General features: G+C 43.2%; 8 protein-coding genes across 8 annotated transcripts; 3 read left to right on the forward strand and 5 right to left on the reverse strand.

Moving 5' to 3' along the window:
- LOC109717864 (acidic endochitinase-like) lies at positions 1,128-2,364 on the forward strand. The gene is made up of 2 exons (XM_020243812.1): positions 1,128-1,705; positions 1,786-2,364. The coding sequence occupies exons 1-2, from the start codon at positions 1,196-1,198 to the stop codon at positions 2,155-2,157; spliced, it is 882 nt and encodes a 293-aa protein (XP_020099401.1). The 5' UTR covers positions 1,128-1,195; the 3' UTR covers positions 2,158-2,364.
- Positions 4,438-5,181, forward strand: LOC109717167. Its single transcript, XM_020242841.1, has one exon. The coding sequence runs from the start codon at positions 4,438-4,440 to the stop codon at positions 5,179-5,181; it is 744 nt and encodes a 247-aa protein (XP_020098430.1).
- LOC109717169 lies at positions 6,367-6,972 on the forward strand. The gene has a single exon (XM_020242842.1). The coding sequence runs from the start codon at positions 6,367-6,369 to the stop codon at positions 6,970-6,972; it is 606 nt and encodes a 201-aa protein (XP_020098431.1).
- On the reverse strand, positions 8,868-9,464 carry LOC109717170. Its single transcript, XM_020242843.1, has one exon. It carries the CDS (start codon positions 9,462-9,464, stop codon positions 8,868-8,870), a length of 597 nt encoding a protein of 198 aa, XP_020098432.1.
- Positions 11,063-11,662, reverse strand: LOC109717171. Its single transcript, XM_020242844.1, has one exon. The coding sequence runs from the start codon at positions 11,660-11,662 to the stop codon at positions 11,063-11,065; it is 600 nt and encodes a 199-aa protein (XP_020098433.1).
- On the reverse strand, positions 13,322-13,930 carry LOC109717172. Its single transcript, XM_020242845.1, has one exon. The coding sequence runs from the start codon at positions 13,928-13,930 to the stop codon at positions 13,322-13,324; it is 609 nt and encodes a 202-aa protein (XP_020098434.1).
- On the reverse strand, positions 14,806-15,550 carry LOC109717173 (Werner Syndrome-like exonuclease). The gene is made up of 2 exons (XM_020242846.1): positions 14,927-15,550; positions 14,806-14,826 (listed from the first exon to the last, which is right to left on the reverse strand). The coding sequence occupies exons 1-2, from the start codon at positions 15,548-15,550 to the stop codon at positions 14,806-14,808; spliced, it is 645 nt and encodes a 214-aa protein (XP_020098435.1).
- Positions 18,036-18,815, reverse strand: LOC109717174. The gene has a single exon (XM_020242847.1). It carries the CDS (start codon positions 18,813-18,815, stop codon positions 18,036-18,038), a length of 780 nt encoding a protein of 259 aa, XP_020098436.1.

Consider the following 19,801-nt stretch of genomic DNA (forward strand, 5'->3'; position numbering starts at 1 on the left):
AAACCATACCCAGAAGTAATAGATGTAATTTTCAATATGGAAAGAAAGATAATTAACAGAAGATTCATAGCGCAAAAAAGATTTTTTGTCCTATCACACCTTCAATCACGCAAACACCGCTTCTACACAATCGTACTATTACTTTTCTTTGATGACCAATGACTAATCCACAGCATTAATTAATTATTACGGTCATTAAATCCACTAATCAGTTTGTATTCTATGCACGGCGAGACACGTGGCCCAGTTGTGTTGCACACGGCGAAGACCTGCTTTAAGAGCTGTGCACTAATTAGTCGATCTTAGACATGCGAAAAATTATTATCTACCTATGCCGTATATATTGCACCTATTTTTTAATAATCTATATAGCTTAAAATTAAAAATATATATGACAAATGTGACAGGTTGTCTACAGTATTTATGTGCAAATAGTTATTAATTTTAAAAGTTACTATTTAAACATTAAGTATAGCCTTAATTTAACTGTATGAAAAAAGCATTAGTATTAGATTCATCAGACAATACGTGTCCATTTTTTTTGTATGTAGGCTTTTGTATTAAAGATTATATTTCTCAAGAGGCCTTACGAGAGTTCTTGAACATATATACATAGTAGCGGGAGTCATCTAATTTCTATATATAACGTGTGTGACAGATCGTTGTAAAAATATTCTTGAGAGAACAATAGTATGCTAACTGTTGCATTTATTATTTTTTTCAAAAAAATAAAATTAGCTTACAAAGTAAAGCAATCAGGATTCGAATTTAGAATCTCGAGTATCAATCATCGAGCTCCTTATCACTTACCACTTACGATAGGAACAGACGGCGACAATTCAAATGTATGATTGAGCACACCTCATTAATTAAAATTCTGATAATGCGGCTTTTATTATAAGGTTCTAAGTAATGATGTGGTACAGGAAATTAAGATGAGGATACATAGGCAATTGTTACTCGACCAGTAAAGCATGAACGTACGCAGGTAGGCCAACTTTAGAAGTCGTCCTAATGCCGTGATCCAATGGAAATCCGTCGCCGAATTCCACGAACCTTTGGAAAAACGAATCAGACGTTATCTCCATATTCCCCACAACATTCCCTATATATATGTAACTAAACTCGGCATTGCCTACATACAAACAAGTACGTAGCTTGTTAAAAAATCTCTAAGTACTAGGGGGAAAAAAAAATGGCCTACAAGAAGCCTTACTCATCCCTCCTCTTTGCCCTCCTCCTCTCCGCCCTCGCCGCGGTCTCCCGCGGCGGCAGCATTGCCGTGTACTGGGGCCAGAACGGCAACGAGGGCACCCTCGCCAGCGCGTGCGCCACCGGCTACTACGCCTACGTGAACCTCGCCTTCCTCACGACCTTCGGCAACGGGCAGACCCCCGTGCTCAACCTGGCCGGCCACTGTGACCCCTCCTCGGGCGGCTGCACGGGCCTCACCTCCGACATCCAGTCCTGCCAGTCGAGCGGCGTCAAGGTGCTCCTCTCCCTCGGCGGCGCTTCCGGCTCGTACTCCCTCTCCTCCACCGCCGACGCGCAGAGCGTCGCCGACTACCTGTGGAACAACTTCCTCGGGGGGAGCTCCTCATCGCGGCCGCTCGGTTCCGCCGTGCTCGACGGCATCGACTTCGATATCGAATCCGGAGGGTCCGCCCACTATGATGACCTCGCCAATTTCCTCTCGCAGAAGCAGGTTTGTGAAAATAACTACTTCGTCTCGAACTAAAGTTTAAGCTACCAGAGAACGGTATTTTAATTAACTGTGCTCAGCAGGTAATATTGACCGCCGCCCCTCAGTGCGTGTACCCTGACGCGAACCTCGGGCCGGCGCTCCAGACGGGGCTCTTCAACTACGTCTGGGTGCAGTTTTACAACAATCCAGGGTGCGAGTACACGTCAGGGAGCACGAGCAACCTGATCAGCTCGTGGGGGACTTGGACGAGCAGCGTGCAGGCCACCAACATCTTTATGGGGCTCCCGGCATCCTCTGACGCTGCCGGGAGCGGCTACATTCCCCCCGACGTGTTGACGTCGCAGGTTTTGCCGGCGATCAAGGGCTCTGCCAAGTACGGCGGGATCATGCTGTGGAACCGCTACTACGACGTTCAAAATGGATACAGTGCTGCAGTCCATGGCAGCGTGTGATTTGTTAGTTAGAGTTTCAGAGTTTATGATAATAATACTAATAATAATAATAATAATAACGATTTGAATAAGGAGTGGGCATATGGCCCATCTGTGGGATTTCAGATGTTATGATTCCTCTGCATTTTGGTTATTCTTGGAATAATTGAAGTGTGGAGCGGAAAATAAAGGAAAGAATATGACTGGTGCTTTGCATTTTCCCTATTAGTTGACTTCTTGTGGTTTGAATTGAGCTTTTTTATTCTTCTGAACTTCGACTAGTCAATGCAAAAAAAAAAAAGTCTTTTTTTGCGGCGACCTGAATAGGTACGCCGAATAACCGGCCCTTACAGTGAGAAAGGTCCACATCATTACGTCGTAATATACAGTATCTAATCTTTTATTAAGGACTTAATACTTCCACGAGCTTCTTCCACGGTTTGAGTTCGAAAAATCTAGCCTATTGATGAAATTTTTCATATCAAATGCTTGCATGTAAAAATCCAAGCACTTTTGGAATATCTAAATGGAAACGAATATATAAAATGAATTCAATGATCGACTTGAAATAACTCGGACTAAATCACTCCATTTCTTTTTCCTTTTTTGAGCATTTTATATGGACTGCGCTGCTGATCGTATGTACAATTTAAGTGGATCGAATATTTTGAATAACCCCTTGTTGTTCCGAAGCTACGGAGTGTTGATTAGTGACTGGGTCGATCGGGTCAACAATTTCGCGGGTCCGATCTAGTTCGGATCCATTCTCGAATTTTACCCTTTTTTAAATTTTATTTATTTTTTCGACCAATATGATAGGATGAAGGATGGATAGTCCTTTCCTTCTTATTATTTTTTTATTTAAATTCGATGGGCTGGGTGCAAAATCCTTGTGGGGCTTTTTCGGCCTAGTATAGTATTTCTCAATGGGCCGGGCCATTCCTGGCTCAATTTTATTTTTCTTTACTGATGAAGTAGTTACGGCGGCTGTACATATATCGGACATGGCAAAATTATTTGTTGAATCATTGGCGTTAATTACAATTTCAAAAACTCAAAATTTTAGAAACTGAGAAGCAATTCATCTAAAACAAGTATATAGACACTGCACATATAGGTCTCAGCTGTAACTCAGTTCAATCTGTTCTCCACCATATAAGCAAAACTCTGACGTATCAGTGAACACAATAATAAACTGCATGTCTCGGCACACACCAATCTCATGAAAACACCTAAAATTAATTAGGATATATCAATAAAATATAATTTTTTGATAAAATATAATTGGCATTTAATCTCTATATATAAGATGGTATATAAGAAGTTAGATTAACCGTCACTATTCTATATGGTCAAAGAAAAGTTTTAATGCATCGACTATTCTGCGCCTATAGCAGCTTTTTTGTTTTTGTTTTGTAAGTAGTATAGTTGGAAAGTAGATTTGTGCCTAATAAAATTATAACGTTAGGCATAAAGGTTACGATAATGTTCACTTAATCTTCAACGTTAAAATAACAAAAGAACCAAAGGACCACAAAACAAATAATTCCATATATAGTGTACTTTGAATTCGCTATTGTTAACTGTACTATACATCATATAATAGTGATCTAGATATATAACTTTCGAGGTAATAATGTTGCATGCGACGTAACTCATCATCAGATTTACAAGATTCTGATTGCTGAGTTGTTTATGTGTGGTGCAATTTGTGTTTCAGATTCAAAGTATTCGTGCAATATTTGCTTTTGATCTTCAAGTCTTTATTATGCACAATTGGATCTAGTTAGTATGCATGCTCTTCTCGAATCCTCTTCTATTTCCCTAGTATGTAGCATGCTACCTTTCTCTCTCAAAAAAAAAAATAATAATAATAATGTGGTTTGGTTGATCCTTTGAAAGCCCAATTATCTCATTCGGTTTTTTTTTTTTTTTTTTTTTTTTTTTCCCCTAAGTTGCGAACATGTATTTTCAACTTTTTAACTAGTTTTTGCTGGTTCGGGCCAGATCCAACTGGGTCAGGGATAGACCAATTCGGCTCGATCTAAATCACTTGTTGGGGTTCCTTCCAAACCGGTTTGGTCCACGGATGAAGCTGGTAAACCCGGTCCCGCAACTATTCATACGAGTCCATAGAAACCCAATTGCGCGCCACATCCATTGACACAGTACAAATACGTACCTCCCTCTCTCTCTCACTCCATCTTCTAACTCCCTTCTCTTCACTCTCCCCACAGCAACGCAGCCCAAAAATAAATAAAAGCCCAAGAATCCAGAGCAACCGAAAAAAGAAACAAGAAAATGGCATCATCGTCGAACGGCGGGATCGCCGCGAACGGCGGGATTGCCGTGAATGGCGGGATAGCTGCGAACCGAGGGATTGCTGTGAACGGCGGGATCGCCGCGAACGGAGGGATCGCTGCGAATGGCGGGATCGCCGGGATCAACTACGTGGTCCTGATCTTTGAGGGCGCCTTCAGCGTCCGCACCACCGTCACCTCCTCCCCGCAAGTCGCAAGCAGCTGGGTCCAACAAGTCCTCCGGTCTTGGGGCTCCCTCCCCATCGGGTTGGTCAAAGTCGTCGGCCTCACCATCGAGCCCCAGCCTAACCTGCTCCCCGGCGACGACCACCCCGCCGCCGTCCTCCAGCTCTGCGTCGACCAAGACTGCCTCATCTTCCAGCTCCTGCACTGCAACTCCGCCATCCCTCCCGCCCTCCGCAGCTTCCTTAACGATCCCCATTTCGTCTTCGTTGGTATCGACATCGACAGGAATGCCGATCGGCTGCAGAGGGAGCACGGGCTCTCAGTGATGAAGAAGAAGGACCTGCGGCTGCTGGCGGCGCTGGCTCTGCAGAATTGGGATCTGCTGGGGGCGGACATGAAGCTGCTCGTGAGGGAGGTGATGGTGATTGAGATGGAGAGGCCGGAGGCGGTGCGGACGAGCGCGTGGCAGCAGCGAGTGCTGTCGTCGCAGCAGATCGCCTACGCTTGCGCCAGCGCCTTCGCGTCCTCTGAGCTCGGGAATATACTGTTAGCTGATTAGGAATCCTCTGGTCTATTGAGCGTTTCTTGGTCGATAGAGAACACGAAGTTGATGATGAGGGGGTGATGAGGGGGTCTGCACATGCTCTTGTTTTCCTTTCTTCTCTTTTTTTGTTTTTTGTTTCCTTAAGTTTTTTGTTTTTGTTCTCTTCTGATGATCAAGAAACGCAGCGCGCGGTACCATGCATACTCGATCTGTAGTAGGAATTACACGACTCTGTTTGCTTTTTTCTTTTTCTTTTTTTCTTTTTTTAATTTTCCTGCATAATAAAAGAGCTGCACTTCAGATCGAGTTTGAGAAGGATATCGGAGCAAATTAATCAAAAAGGTCCACGCCATTATTCTCTCTCTCTCTCTCTCTCGATCTTCTTTCTCTTTTTCTTTGTTTTTCGTTTTTTTTACACCTAGTTGTAATGCACTTTTGTTTATGGGCATTTAGATGTGTGAAGCTTCTCTCGGAATATAATTTCATGATCAGGCAATTGTTGCATTTTGGTTCACGTTAGATTTTTTTTTTGTTCTTTTGCGTCACATGCATATATATATATGTCAAACTTTTAGTTTATAAGCGCATCATTCAACATTCTTATTCTCTGTTTTTGATTCGATTCCAAGGCCTTCTTGTACGCTCTCAAATTTAAGTCTATTGTAACGATATTTGTTACTATTTAAATCAGATGATAGCTTAAGTGTGACTTGCTTGATTCATGGTGGCCTCTTGTTAATTTGGACTAACCTTTTCATACATGATCAAGCCGCACCTAGTTTATTGGTTTGGGATCCACGTAAGATTTAAAGTTCACAAAAATTTGACTCCAACACCACATATTGACCTGACTCCAATTTGAAATATATACTATTAAAGGTCCGGACCAGGCCTGGTCTCCTCCAAAACAACAAATATTTCTACTTTCTAAATTGGTTCGGTTCACAGATCAGACCCACTGAACCACGTCCACATACTATTGTCCACTAGCCAAGTAAGCCGAGGAAAAGAAAAATTGCGCGCCAATTCCATTACAAATTGCACCCCCCCCTACAACAACCTCAGCCCCAGCCTCTTCCTTTTACTCTCTCTCTCTCTCTCTCTCTCTCTCTCTCTGTTTGCAACTAGTCAATCAAAAAGCCAAGAATTGAAAGAGAAAAAAAGGAGAAGAAAAAGAAAATGGCAACGAATATCCGAGAGATGGCGCGGCTCTACGAGGTGACCTTCGCTGGGATCCACAACATCAGAGCGAGCGTCACACCGTCTGCCGAAGCCGCCGCCATGTGGATCGAGAGTGCCTACAAAGGCAGCAGATCCAGCACCCCCAACAACCCGCAAGTCGTCGGCCTCGACACCAAGCTGCTGCCCGAACTGCGCCCCGGTGACGACGACCACCCCGTCGCCCTCCTCCTGCTCTGCATCGGCAAAAACTGCCTCATCTTCCAGCTCCTGCACTGCAACACCCTCCTTCCTCTCGAGCTCAACATATTCCTGGCAGACCCCCGCTTCTGCTTCGTCGGTGTCGGTGTGCGGGAGGCCGCCAATCGGCTGCACAGGGAGCATGCGCTCCGGGTGAGCGAAACGGTCGACTTGCGTGACGCTGCCGCGCAGAAGACGGGCCTGCAGTGTCTGCGGCAGGCCGGGCTGGAGTATCTTGTGAAGAACGCGTTGGGCGTGGACCTGGCGAAGCCGGAGGAGGTGCAGAGGAGCGCGTGGCAACAGCGAGAGCTGTCTCTGCAGGAGGTCGCCTATGCGTGCGCCGACGTCTTCGCGTCCTTCGAGCTCGGGAGCAGACTGCTGAGTTAGGAGTTCGATCACCCCCAATACATCCCATACGATCATGCGCGTTTCTTGGTCGATAGAGAACATGATGTTGATGGTGTAGGGAATGCGTTTTTGTTTCTGTTCTCTTCTGATGATCAAGAAACGCATACGTTGCATGTGTACCGTGCATATTCTTGCACTACGTAAGATTTAAAGTGAACTCTTTTTTCTTTTTCTTTTTTTTTCCTTCTACGCTGCGTACGCTTCAGATTCAGTTTGAGAATATTGGAGCACATCAACAGGTCCATATTAATTTGTCGAAGATTCATTTTGAAAGCCCTACAAGTGTACTCCAACTTTGTTGGTAAAAATCTGTAAGGTAAAAATGTAATGAAACATCTTGAAATAGACACTTCAATCTCATTTTTTTAATTAATATACCTTTTAGCTTCAATTTCTTTTCATTTGAATTATTCTATTAGTTAGGTTAGAAACGTTATTTATTTCAGTAACTTTGGTTTCCATAACTTATTAACTTTTTAGTTTTATTTTGCTAGCTATCACTAAATTTGGAAAAAAAAAATTATCGAAGTTGCATGATAAGAGTGCCCAATATAATTAATTAAACATTAAAATTTTTTTAATATTATTTTTGCTATTTTATAACTGTGCATAAGAAGTAAATAATTGATATATTCTAACGATAATGCACCTCGGTGGATTCGAAGGATTCGAGATAGGGTTATAGAAAGCCTAACTCCCGAATCTAATCAGAAATAAATAGATAAATAAAATAAGTTTATGGATAATGGAGATTGTGGATAATGGATTGGTTTAGGCAGTTAATTTGCCGCGCAAATTCCGTTTAAATCCCTCTCGATCCTCTCCTTCCAAGTTCCAAATCCCCTCCCTCTCTTTTTCTTTCCTTTCTCCTCTCCGTACTCAAAATACACCAAATTAAGAAAAGCGAGATATATACGAACAAAAATGGTGACAGGCATCCACCCTTGCCGCGACGGCTCCTATGCCGTGGTCTCCAACCACGTCGACACCGCCCACACCATCGTCGCCTCCTCAGATGCTGATGTCGAAAAATTATAGTTTGAAGGGTTAGGACAATTAACATGACCACGTCGACTTCTTGAAGAACTATTATAGTTTGAAGACGCAAATTTTAAAGGGGGAAAAAGAATCGATTTAATCCACAGCGTTTAGATCCTAAAGTTTTTAAAATGCAAGGGGAAAAATAATCGATATTGATAAAAAAAAAAAAACGAGACCATAATTTATATTCCATGCAAGTTTTATTATCTATACTGGCGATCAACACTATTTCTCGTAATATGTAGGATAAAAAATGATTAGCTTCCACAAAGAATCCCATGTTAGGCCAAAATTAAGTTAGAAAACGTGCGTCTTCAAAAAATTCCAACTCCAGCAAGGAATGCAATAATTCACAAAAACTCTATTTTGGTTGTGCAATTTAGTTTCCATTCCAAGATTATTAACCTAAAATTACGATTAAATTAGTTAAAAAATTTACAAATTAAGTAAAATGCAAAACAATTAGTATGGAATTTTCATAAAATAATATGTGAGTGCTCCTTTAACTGGGCTAAGCTGGTCCCAAAGAAGAATTTCTACGTACCCTTTCAATTTTCACAGCATTAATGCTCGCACTCATCTTAAATAATAGCAACAGATCACGCCCCAAAAACCAAGTAGCTAGAGTGTAAGTAAAGTTTTTTTTAAAAAGGAATTCCATTGAAAGAAGAACAAGAGAGACCAATTTCTATTTCAAGCAAGTTTAATTTGTCAACCAAACAAAGAAGAGTGAAGCGGAAAAACGCGAAACACGGCCGAGGAAACAAAGACACAGGCCAGAGGGAAGAAGAAGAAGAAGAAGAAGAAGGAAAAGATCAAATTGCGAACGTATCCTACTGGAGCAGCCACCTCCCAATCTCGGACGCCATGAAGACTGCGGCACACGCCCTCGCAATCTGCACCTTCGACAATGGGTTCTGGTCCCAGGCGCCTATCGCACACCGAATATTCACCTCCACCCCTAGCACCTCCTGCTCCAGGACGCGAAGCGGCGCCCACCGCAGATCGGGCCGGGCCATGCGCTCCGCCGCTAATTCCCCAAGATCCACCCGGTTCCTCACTCGGAGCCGGCACTCATCCCACAGGTCGTTGGCGACCCCCCTCGCACTCATGCACACGAAGCGGCAGCCGGAGTAGCGGAAGAAGGTGCGGAGCACGTAGGGGATCGATTCAGCGTGGAAGATCTGGAAGACGAGGCACCGGCGGCCGATGCACAGCGAGAGGAGAGCGATCACGCGATCATCGGGGTCGAGAGGGAGACGGCACTTGACGTCGACGCCGACAATGGTGCGCCTGGGGAGAGTTCCGATGTTGTAGAACCAGTCCTCGACGTCGTCGGCGGAGGAGGTCACGACGGTGTGGATGGTTTGGCCATCGTTGAGGGTCAAGGTGTATGAGCCATCCCGGCGGCGGCGGATCGTCGTCGGCATTTTCGATGCGTCTATCTCTCTTTTCTTTTGCTTCTTGGCTCTTTGGTTTGAGTATGGCGAGGAGGGAGGAGAGAAGTGACCGGAGAGGGAGGGGGGATTTAAAAGGAATGGTTGGACCAACTTATAAATTCCCTGGACCGGCTCCACCAAGTCATTCGTGGACCGCCAGGGATCATCTCTTCAACTAAGGCTTCTTGGGATTGCGGGGAGATTGCGTTACGTGCGGTAAGAGAGTACATTGGAAAAATACCCTCTTTATTTCCGTACGTAATATTGCGTTCCACATATCGCGATGAGTCAGTTATGATATATTTTTTGTGGTTCCACCGAAGAACGCAAAAGCATATCCCTATATGCTTTTTTCACAACTCCATTTTATCTAATAGCGTTAGATAGGTCTCAATACCAAACTAAGTCTAACTCTATAAAAAGAAGGTGGGTAGTATTTGATAGTTAAGCACTCTGATCAAATGTTTAAGAATAGTTATTATATATATTCTGTATAATTTTTTTTTATTTTTGAATAAGATGAATTATTTTGTAAAAAAATTTGCAATGCTTTTGCATTATAAATATTAAAATTATATCTTACAATCATTATAAATTTTTTTAATAAATAACTTATCATTATATAACTTATTCTGACATCTAAAAAAGACTTTAATCTCTTTATGTTGTTACATTTTAATATTTTCTGTAAGAATAATAAAAATTTGAAAGTGGATTAGTGAATAGACTGCGCCCATTTTTAAAGCACCTAAACAGTCCAAAAAAAAAAAAAAAAGAAGATCAACAGTGCAGAAATGAAAATCAAATAAATTTTACTATAAACATACCTGTTTTTTGAGAGAGAAATTTTAGTATAAACGTAGCTGTTTTTTAAAAATGTAATTTTAGGTTAATTCCTTTTAGCAAAGTTTGCTTAGAAATATCGTTTATAAACTTTTGACAATATAAATAGCCATTAAAATTCATGTGTATGAAGAAATTGTAGAACTGCTTATTATAAGTATAGTATTTTTTTTTCCCCTGTTCTAATCCTAGTCGCTCGCAGATTCCACGCAGTTAAAAAATTTTATTTAAATAAATCGCAAATTAATTTGTATGGAACTTTCATAAAATAATATGTTACTAATCCTTTAACTGGGCCAAGGTGGTCTCGACGCTTTCAATTTTCGCAGCATTAACGCCCACACTCATCTTAATTAGGAACTTCTTTTTTAAATCTGAGAAAATAATCGTAATTATCGAATCTATGAAACGTACCTCGCGCCCCAAAACCTTGCAAATTTTCAAGTGTAAGTTAAAAAAAAAAAAAAAAATCTATTGAAAGAAGAAAAAAAAAAGACACTAATTAAGATTCCAAGTAAGCATAATTTGTACACCTGCGATTAATACTGTTTCTTGACAAAAAAAAAAAAAAAATCTATTGAAAGAAGAAAAAAAAAAGACACTAATTTCTATTCCAAGTAAGCATAATTTGTACACCTGCGATTAATACTGTTTCTTGACCAGAGAAAAAAGAAGATCGAATCAAGAACGAATTCGCGCAGCGTCTACTCCGACCAGTTAACAGATTCAGTCGACGATCGAAACGCCTACTGGAGCAGCCGCCGCCCGACCTCCGACGCCAGGAAGGCATCCGCGCACGCTCTCACGATCTGGTTCATCGACAGATCGGGCTGATCCCACCGGCTTGTCACAGCGCCGGTATACACCCCTACCCCCACCACCTCCCGCGCCAGAACCAAAACATTGGCCCGCCGCAGATCGGCCAGGCCCGTCCGCTCCGCCGCCAATTCTCCGAGATCCACCATGTTCCTCACCACGAGCCCGTGCTCGTTGCGCAGCCGGTCGGCGACCGCTGCCGCGTCCACGCTCACGAAGCGGCAGGTATGGGAGTCGAGGAGCCTGCGGAGCAAGGAGGGGGTCCAGTCGGCGCGGGCGATCTGGAAGATGAGGCATTGGTGGTCGACGGACAGCTGGAGGACAGCGATCTTGCGCTGGTCGGCGGAGGGGCGTTGCTCGATGGCGAGGCCAATGACAATGCCGGAGATGCCGGGGTGGCGACTGTGAAGGTTGCGGACCCACTTGAAGGCCTCGTCGCCGGAGGAGGTGACGGTGGCGTGGACGAAGTGGGCTGCAGCAAAGCCCACGGTGTACGAGCCGTTCCCGTGGTGTCGCAACGTTATCGCCATTTTCAGTACCTCTCTCTCTCTCTCTCTCTTTTCGCTCTTTACTTCCTTTCAAGTTCTTGCCTCTGGTTTTTGAGTATAGAGAGGAGGGAGAAGAGGACTGATCAGAGAGGGAGGGGATTTAAAAAGTGGCGCGCACGGTTGGACGAAATTATTTATTGCCCGGACATGGTTCACCAAATCACCGTGGACTATCCTGTTAATTTATAATCTATTTGTTGCGTTTTAATATATTTTTCTTTTAATCAATTAAAAGAAATATAAATATACATTTGGCTGAATTATACTTTTGGGTACGAGCGTATAGTACTTTAGCCCTCAAACTTTAATATGTTGAATTTTTTTAGAAAAATTTATAAATTGATACGATAAAGTCTCATAATCTAGTTTAGTTGATTAAATAATGACATGTCACTGGTACGAAAGTAATAGAATATCTTAATTATTATCGTCTCATCAATTATCATAATATCACATCACTTATAGTAGCAGCATATTAATATTTAGTCAATTAATTTTGATTGTAAGATAAAATTATAGTAATTAAAAAAAGTTTAAGTAAAAATTTATAATACAATAAAACTTAAAGGACAAAATATTACTGCTGGTCTGTAGACGAAAAGTGTAATTTAGCAAAACCTATAAGGGATGGTGTGTGTGGTTCGATGGGTGTCCAACGATGAGGTGGTGGGCTAGGCGCACAGAGTTCTCCGGACAGTTGGTTATTTCCATATTTTGAAAACGCCATGTAGAGACTATGTATCAGTCATAAATGTAACAGATAAGTGGAATAGTATATTACCTCAAATTTAATCATTTTCTTTTATGCTATTATGAGAGAGCAAAAGGTCTAAAAGAAAATAATATTATAATTTTATATATATATATAGGAGGTAATTTTTATGTTTTTTTTTTTTGGTGCACTGATAGTACTGCTTTATTAAATTTATGCTATACAAGGTATACTTCAAATTAATTTCTCCGAGAGCACTATTATTGTGTAGCACAATTGACTAATATTCTGAATTGCGGATCAAGAGAACGGGACTTCATATATACTTGATCATCTTAATTTGCGCATTCTTTTACAGAAAACTATTAGATAACAATATGGCCACACTTTGTGTGGCCCTTATTGTCTTGGAAAGACAATCTATGACTTTTTTTTTTTTCTCCTCTATTTGGGGCCCTGGTTGCTTCACCTCTGTAGCCTAATTTACTTATTCAATGAATGAAACAGGTAACGTGCTACCGATTCTCAAAAAACAACATGGCCACACTATTTTCCCAAAAAGGTAATATAGGGCTTAAGGTGCAAATTTTAAAGGAAGAACATAAATAAACCGATTTGCTCCAAAACCTGGCCAAAAAGGAAATGGGGCAAGAATAAAATGAAATAAAACCAATTTTGCTCCAAAATTTGAAATCTACAAGTTTTAAAACTGTAGGGAAACCGTAAGTTCTACTTTGTAACCAGTTCATGAATATGTACACTTGCGATCCAGTACTATTTCTCAATCGAAGAGCGAAAACAAAATGCAAAGCGCGGCCGAGGAAACAACTAGAGACGACCGACTGGAGCAACAAGAAGATCGAATCAAGAACGAATCTGCGCAGCGTCTACTCCGACCAGTTAATGGATTCAGTCGACGATCGAAAAGCCTACTGGAGCAGCCGTCTCCCGACCTCCAACGCCAGGAAGGCATCGGCAGACGCTTTCACGATCTGGTTCATCGACAGATCGGGCTGATCCCACCGGCTTGTCACAGCGCCAGTATTCGCCTCTATCCCTGCCACCTCCCGCGCCAGCAACCAAACGTTCGCCCGCCGCAGATCGGCCCGGCCCATCCGCTCCGCCGCCAATTCTCCGAGATCCACCGCGTTCCTCACCGCGAGCCCGTACTCATTGCGCAGCCGGTTGGCGACCGCTGCGGCGTCCATGCTCACGAAGCGGCAGGTGCGGCAGTTGAGGAGACTGACGAGGAAGAAGGGGATCCGGTCGGCGAGGACGACCTGGAAGATGAGGCATTGCTGGTCGACGCACAGCTGGAGGACGGCGACCGTGCGCTGGTCGGTGGAGGAGGGGCGGACGGGGCGTTGCTCGATGGCGAGGCCAACAACAAGGCCGGAGAAGCGGGGGTGGCGGCAGTAAAGGTTGACGAGCCACCTGAAGGCGTCGGCGCTGAAGGAGGTGATGGTGGTGTGGACGGAGTGGAGTGCAAAGCCCACAGTGAACGAGCCGTCCTGGTGGCTTCGCAACGTTATCGCCATTTTCAGTACCTCTCTCTCTTCTCACTCTTTACTTCCTTTCAAGTTCTTGCCTCTTGGTTTTTGAGTACAGAGAGGAGGGAGGAGAGAAGTGATCAGAGAGATGGATGGTGGATTTATACACCTCTAGCGTGCATCCATTAATTGTGCACGTTAATTTGGCCAAAAAGAATAAAATTATGGGGAAAAGTTTATAACTATTATTATTAATTTTGTTTGTTTAAGTTTTTCTTAGGAGGAAATTGGCACATGTATTTGGCCAATTAAATGTGTAATTTTTATATAATATATATTTGTTTGTAACATGTTATATATAAATTAATAATTGGTTTAAAGTAAAACAAAAAAAAGTTACATGAAAAAAAAGAATGTTAAAAAATAAAATTTACTATTTTTGAAGTAGCCGTTTTGCTCCTTCACCTCTGCAATTAATTATTATTTTAAATTAATTGAACTACAATTGAAAATTTATTTTGTAATAAATACTAAATTATTTTTTTCAGAGCCGAAGTAGTGTAATACGTAAAACTACATGAACTAATTAAGTCAAACACCTAACTGAAAAATACAAAGAGAATTTGCGTCCCAGAATCGAACAGACAACATCCACATATTTTGTATACTTAAAAAAATTTAAAAGAATCTCATTGTATTTTTGTATACGTGGGAGAAAAAAAAAAAAGAAAAAGAAAGAAGAATATAATTGTAATCTTTGAAAACTGAACCAGGAAAGATTAATTGGTTCTAAGGTGTCGACACGGACCGTAAATTTGCTCCAATTATATGTTTATATTTGATGTAATGTGTTAGGTGATGTTCCACCACTGCATATATTCATGCATCTTACATGCACTAGCAAAATACGTTTTACGATCATCTTAGAGAACCAAAAAAGAAACCTAAAAACACAAATTCCTCATGTACATACATCATCAACTCCATGTTCTCTTCGACAAAGGGCGTATTTATCGACGGATCGAACTCCTAACCTAACAATACCATCCCAATCTGGTAGGAGATGAATGCGTCGGCGCACGCGTAGGCGACCTGGTGTGGCTGCAGCACGCGTTGCTGCCACGAGCTCAGCCGGACGTCCTCCGGCATCTCTATCTCCGCCCCCATCACCTCCCTCATCAGCCGGTCTAGCCTGGCTGACCGCAGTTCCGGGCGCCGCAGACGCTCCGCCACTGCGTCCGCCAAATCTACCGTATTCCTCACCAAGAGCCCCTGCTCCGACAGCAGCCGATCGGCGTGCTCGTTCACGGCGTCGCCGACGAAGCAGAAGCGGGGGTCTTTGAAGAAATTTTCTAGTTCGGGAGGGTGGGCGGCATCGCGGTGCAGGAGTTGGTAGATTAGGCAGTCGCTGCCGACGCAGAGCTGGAGGAGGGCGATGGGGTAGTTGTCGCTGACGTGCAGTTCCGGCTGGGACATGACGATGAGGCCGACGACTTGGGGGTTGAGAGGGCCACGAGTGCCGTAAGCGACGATGATTCGGTCGACCCAGTTGGCTACCATGGCGGCAGAGCGGGTGGCGGTTGTGAAGATGCCGCGGGGGCTGGCGAAGGCCAGGCCGGGGAAGGTCACGATGTGCGTCGTGCCGACAAGTCGGCTCTCCGCGGACATTTCTCTTCTTCTTCTTCTTCTTCTTGGAATTCTTGGCTTGTGGTCGAGCACGTAGTTGAGAGAGAGAGAGAGAGAGAGAGAGAGAGAGAGAGAGAGAGAGATGCTAGAAGAGGGGGGGAGAAAGTGGAGGGGAGTTGTTATGGATGAGGAGCGCAATTGGATTACTCGAGGAACTAAAACGTGGACCTGGTTTACCAGGTCTGCGACGGAGTCAACCGGTTTGTAGACCAGAGCTCAATCTCATATGCGTTGAGATAATGTTAGTTGATATGTATCTCAGAGTCCAATTCAAAATGATCAAACCAAGACGTTGAATATAACATATCAGTAATACTATTTTCTCGCATAACTTAAAATTTTTAAAAATAACGATTATTTTGTATTATTTGTTTATAGAATGAAAAAATTGGATCAAATAATAAAATATCTTAATAGATGTGATCAACCAAGATGCAGAAATTTCAAACCTGTTTGAAAGATATATATATAACTATATATATATATATATAATATATATATATATATATATATATAATATATATATATACTTTTTTTAAGCACACTTTTATGTTTTATGAAAAATTTAAAAGGGCTAATAGTTAGAAATTTAGGATTATACTTGTAGGTTTTTTTAAAGAAAATTGATATTATCTGACCAATTTTTACTGTTACCGATGCAAAAATAATCTAAATCAGGACAAGTACAATATATATATATATATATATATATATATATATATATCATTAATGGCGTGGACTTTTTTGATTAGTTTGATCCAGTATCATTCTCAAACTCGATCTGAAGTGCAGCTCTTTTATTATGCAGGGAATTAAAAAAGGAAAAATAAAAGAGAAGCAAACAGAGTCTTGTAATTCCTACTGCAGATCGACCATGCAAATATGGTACGCCCGCTACGTTTCTTGATCATCGGAAGAGAACAAAAACGAAAAACTTAAGGAAAAAAAACAACAAAGGGGGAAAAACAGGAGCATGCGCAAGAACCCCCCATCATCAACTTCGTGTTCTCTATCGACCAAGAAATGGATCATCTCATTACGAGGAGCGCCCGTGCTCCCTCTACAGCTGATCGGCATCCCTGTCCATGTCGACACCGACGAAGTTAAACCAGGCATCGATCGTCGAGGAAGCTACGTATGGAGGGTGGGAGGGATGACGGAGTTGCAGTGCAGGAGCTGCAAGATGAGGCAGTTGTCGGTGACACAGAGCTGGAGGACGGCGGCAGGGTGGTTGTCGCTGGGGAGCAGGTTGGGCTAGGAATCAGTCGTGAGGCCGACGACTTTGAGCAAGCCGCTGGGGATGGAGCTGACAGACCGGAGGACTTCTTGGACCAAGCTGCCTGCTACTTGCGGGGAGGCGGCGACGCTGGTGCGGACACCGTAGGCGCCGCCAAAGACCAGGACCGCGTAGTTGATCCCAGCGATCCCGCCGTTCGTCGATGATGCCATTTTCTTTTTCTTCTTTTTTCTTTTGGGGCTTCTTTGGATTCTTTGGCTTATTTTTTTGTGGTTGAATTGTTACAGATCAGAGAGTGAAGAGAAGGGAGTTGGAAGATGGAGGGGACAGAGAGCGAGAGAAATTGAAGAATTTGTATTTGTATTAAGGGATGTGGCGCGTAAATGGGTTTCTGTGGACCCTTTTGAATAGTAGCAGGACCGGGTTTGCCAGCTCGTCTGTGGACCAAACCGGTTTAGAAGGAACACCAACAAGTTTGTACTTTGTAGGGGAGTTGGCGCGCAATTAGTTTTCCTTCGGTGGCTTGGTCCAGATCCGGCTCGGTCCGAACCTTTTAATATGTATTTCAAATTCGAGTTTAAGTCAATATGTGATGACGGAGTCCAATCTTTTTTAAAATTTTTAAAAAAATCTTACGTCCATTCCAAATCAATGAATTAGACAAAACTTGATCATTCGTGCAAAAGGCTAGTCCCAGCAAAATGTCTATGTGACATCAATCAAGCAAATCACAATTAAACTATCATCTCATCTAAATTTTGGAGCTCACGAGAAGGCCCTGAAGAGTGCGCTTGTAAATCAAAAATTGTACATATATATATTTATCTGACGAAAAAAAAAAAAAATCTAACGTGAACCAAAATGCATTAATTGCTTGATCATGAAATTATTTTCGGAAAGAAGCTTCACAAATCTAAAGTCCATAGAAAAAAGTACATTAGAACTAGATCTTAGAAAAAAAAAAAAGATAAAAGAGAGAGAGAGAGAGAGAGAGTAATGACGATTATAGACGAAAATTAAGGGGGGAAAAAGCAAAAAGAGTTTTGTAATTCCTATTACAGAGTATGCATGTTACCGCTACGTTTCTTGATCATCGGAAGAGAACGGAAACAAAAACCTGAAGGGGAAAAAAAAAAAAAAAAACCAAAAAAAGGGAAAAAAAAAAAACAGCATATGCAAACCCCCCAGTTATCAACTTCGCGTTCTCTATCGACCAAGAAACGGACCACCTCATTGCGAGAGATCGTGCGATGGATCAGAGGACTTCAAATCAGCTAACAGTATATTCCCGAGCGCGGATGCCGCTAAGGCGGTGGTGCATGCGTAGGCGATCTGCTGCGACGACAGCACTGGCTGCTGCCACGCGCTCATCCGCACCGCCTCTGGCCTCGCCACCTCAAGCCCTATCACCTCCTTCACCAGCCGCTTCGTGTCCGCCCGCACCAGATCCCTCCGCAGCAGCATCAGTGCCGCCAGCAGCCGCAGGTCCTTCTTCTCCGTCACTGAGAGCCCGTGCTCCCTCTGCAGCCGATCGGCATCCCTGGTCATGTCGAAGCTGGCGAAGTAGAACCGAGGATTGTTAAGGAAGCTGCGGAGGGCGGGAGGGATGACGGGGTTGCAGTGCAGGAGCTGGAAGATGAGGCAGTTGTCGTCGACGCAGAGCTGGAGGACGGCGGTGGGGTGGTTGTCGCCGGGGAGCAGGTTTGGCTGGGACTCGGTGGCGAGGCCGACGAGTTTGAGCGACCCGCTGGGGAGGGAGTCTAAGGACCGGAGGACTTCTTGGACCCAGCTACTTGCGACTTGCGGGGAGGATGTGACGGTGGTGCGGACACTGCAGAGGCCGCCAAAGACCAGGACCAAGTAGTTGATCCCGGCGATCCCGCCATTCGCAGCGATCCCTCCGTTCGCGGCGATCCCGCCGTTCACAGCAATCCCTCGGTTCGCAGCTATCCCGCCATTCACGGCAATCCCGCCGTTCGCGGCGATCCCGCCGTTCGACGATGATGCCATTTTCTTGTTTCTTTTTTCGGTTTCTCTGGATTCTTGGGCTTTTATTTTTGTTTGGGTTGCGTTGCTGTGGGGAGAGTGAAGAGAAGGGAGTGAGAAGATGGAATGAGAGAGAGAGAGAGAGAGAGAGAGAGAGAGAGAGAGAGAGAGAGGAATTTGTATTGTTTCAATGGATGTGGCGCGCAATTGGGTTTCTGTGGACTCTCTAGTAGCAGGACCGGGTTTACCACCTCGTCCGTGGACCAAACCGGCTTAGAAGGAACACCAACAAGTGATTTAGTAATTTGTAGATGGAATTGGCGCGCAATTAGTTTTCCTTGGCCAATATTAGCTGGACGTGGTTCACCAGGTCTTCCGTGGACTAAACCAATTTAGGAAGTGGCTATATTTAGTTGGCTTGGACCAGACCCCGCTTGGTTGGGATCTTTTAACATATATTTCAAATTCGAGTCAGGTCGATATGTGATGTCAGAGTCCTTTATGAACTTTGTCGATCCAAACCAATCAACTAGGCCGGGCTTGGTCACACGTGCAAAAGACTAGTCCAAACAAAATGCTTTTGTGAGATCGATGAATCAGGCAAATTACATTTAAACTACTATCTGATCTAAAAAGTAACAATTAATTATCACTGTAAAATTTTTTTTTTTTGATTAAACAGGGATTTACCCTATTTTTGGAGTACAGTAGAACAAGGAGTAAAATCAGCACATACAGAAAAATGAATTACATAAGTTGAACCCACAATCCAAACTCAATCATCCCGCCCAGATGGATCTCCAGAACTCTACTTCAGCCATAATGGATTTTTCCATTTCTTCGTGCGTGACTCGTCAATTGCGAAAGATCCTCGAATTTCGCTCTTTCCAAAGAGCCCAACAGGCTGCAGTAAAACAGAGGTCGAATAGTATTCTTATAGTTCCCGACAGCATATATCTATTGCGATTCCACCGGGTTGGGATGTCCCTCGCTCGGTTAATCATATGGTC

The sequence above is a fragment of the Ananas comosus genome, linkage group 11, assembly GCF_001540865.1.
Source record: "Ananas comosus cultivar F153 linkage group 11, ASM154086v1, whole genome shotgun sequence".
In the NCBI taxonomy this organism is placed as follows: Eukaryota; Viridiplantae; Streptophyta; class Magnoliopsida; order Poales; family Bromeliaceae; genus Ananas; species Ananas comosus.

Excerpts from the sequence above, each read along its gene's own strand:
- LOC109717864 (XM_020243812.1), top strand. The coding sequence starts at position 1,196 with ATGGCCTACAAGAAGCCTTACTCATCCCTCCTCTTTGCCCTCCTCCTC. Across the intron at positions 1,706-1,785 it reads ATTTCCTCTCGCAGAAGCAG|GTAATATTGACCGCCGCCCC; the intron begins GTTTGTGAAAAT and ends TGTGCTCAGCAG.
- LOC109717167 (XM_020242841.1), top strand. The coding sequence starts at position 4,438 with ATGGCATCATCGTCGAACGGCGGGATCGCCGCGAACGGCGGGATTGCC.
- LOC109717169 (XM_020242842.1), top strand. The coding sequence starts at position 6,367 with ATGGCGCGGCTCTACGAGGTGACCTTCGCTGGGATCCACAACATCAGA.
- LOC109717170 (XM_020242843.1), bottom strand. The coding sequence starts at position 9,464 with ATGCCGACGACGATCCGCCGCCGCCGGGATGGCTCATACACCTTGACC.
- LOC109717171 (XM_020242844.1), bottom strand. The coding sequence starts at position 11,662 with ATGGCGATAACGTTGCGACACCACGGGAACGGCTCGTACACCGTGGGC.
- LOC109717172 (XM_020242845.1), bottom strand. The coding sequence starts at position 13,930 with ATGGCGATAACGTTGCGAAGCCACCAGGACGGCTCGTTCACTGTGGGC.
- LOC109717173 (XM_020242846.1), bottom strand. The coding sequence starts at position 15,550 with ATGTCCGCGGAGAGCCGACTTGTCGGCACGACGCACATCGTGACCTTC. Across the intron at positions 14,827-14,926 it reads TCTCCTACCAGATTGGGATG|GTTTCTTTTTTGGTTCTCTA; the intron begins GTATTGTTAGGT and ends TTGTGTTTTTAG.
- LOC109717174 (XM_020242847.1), bottom strand. The coding sequence starts at position 18,815 with ATGGCATCATCGTCGAACGGCGGGATCGCCGCGAACGGCGGGATTGCC.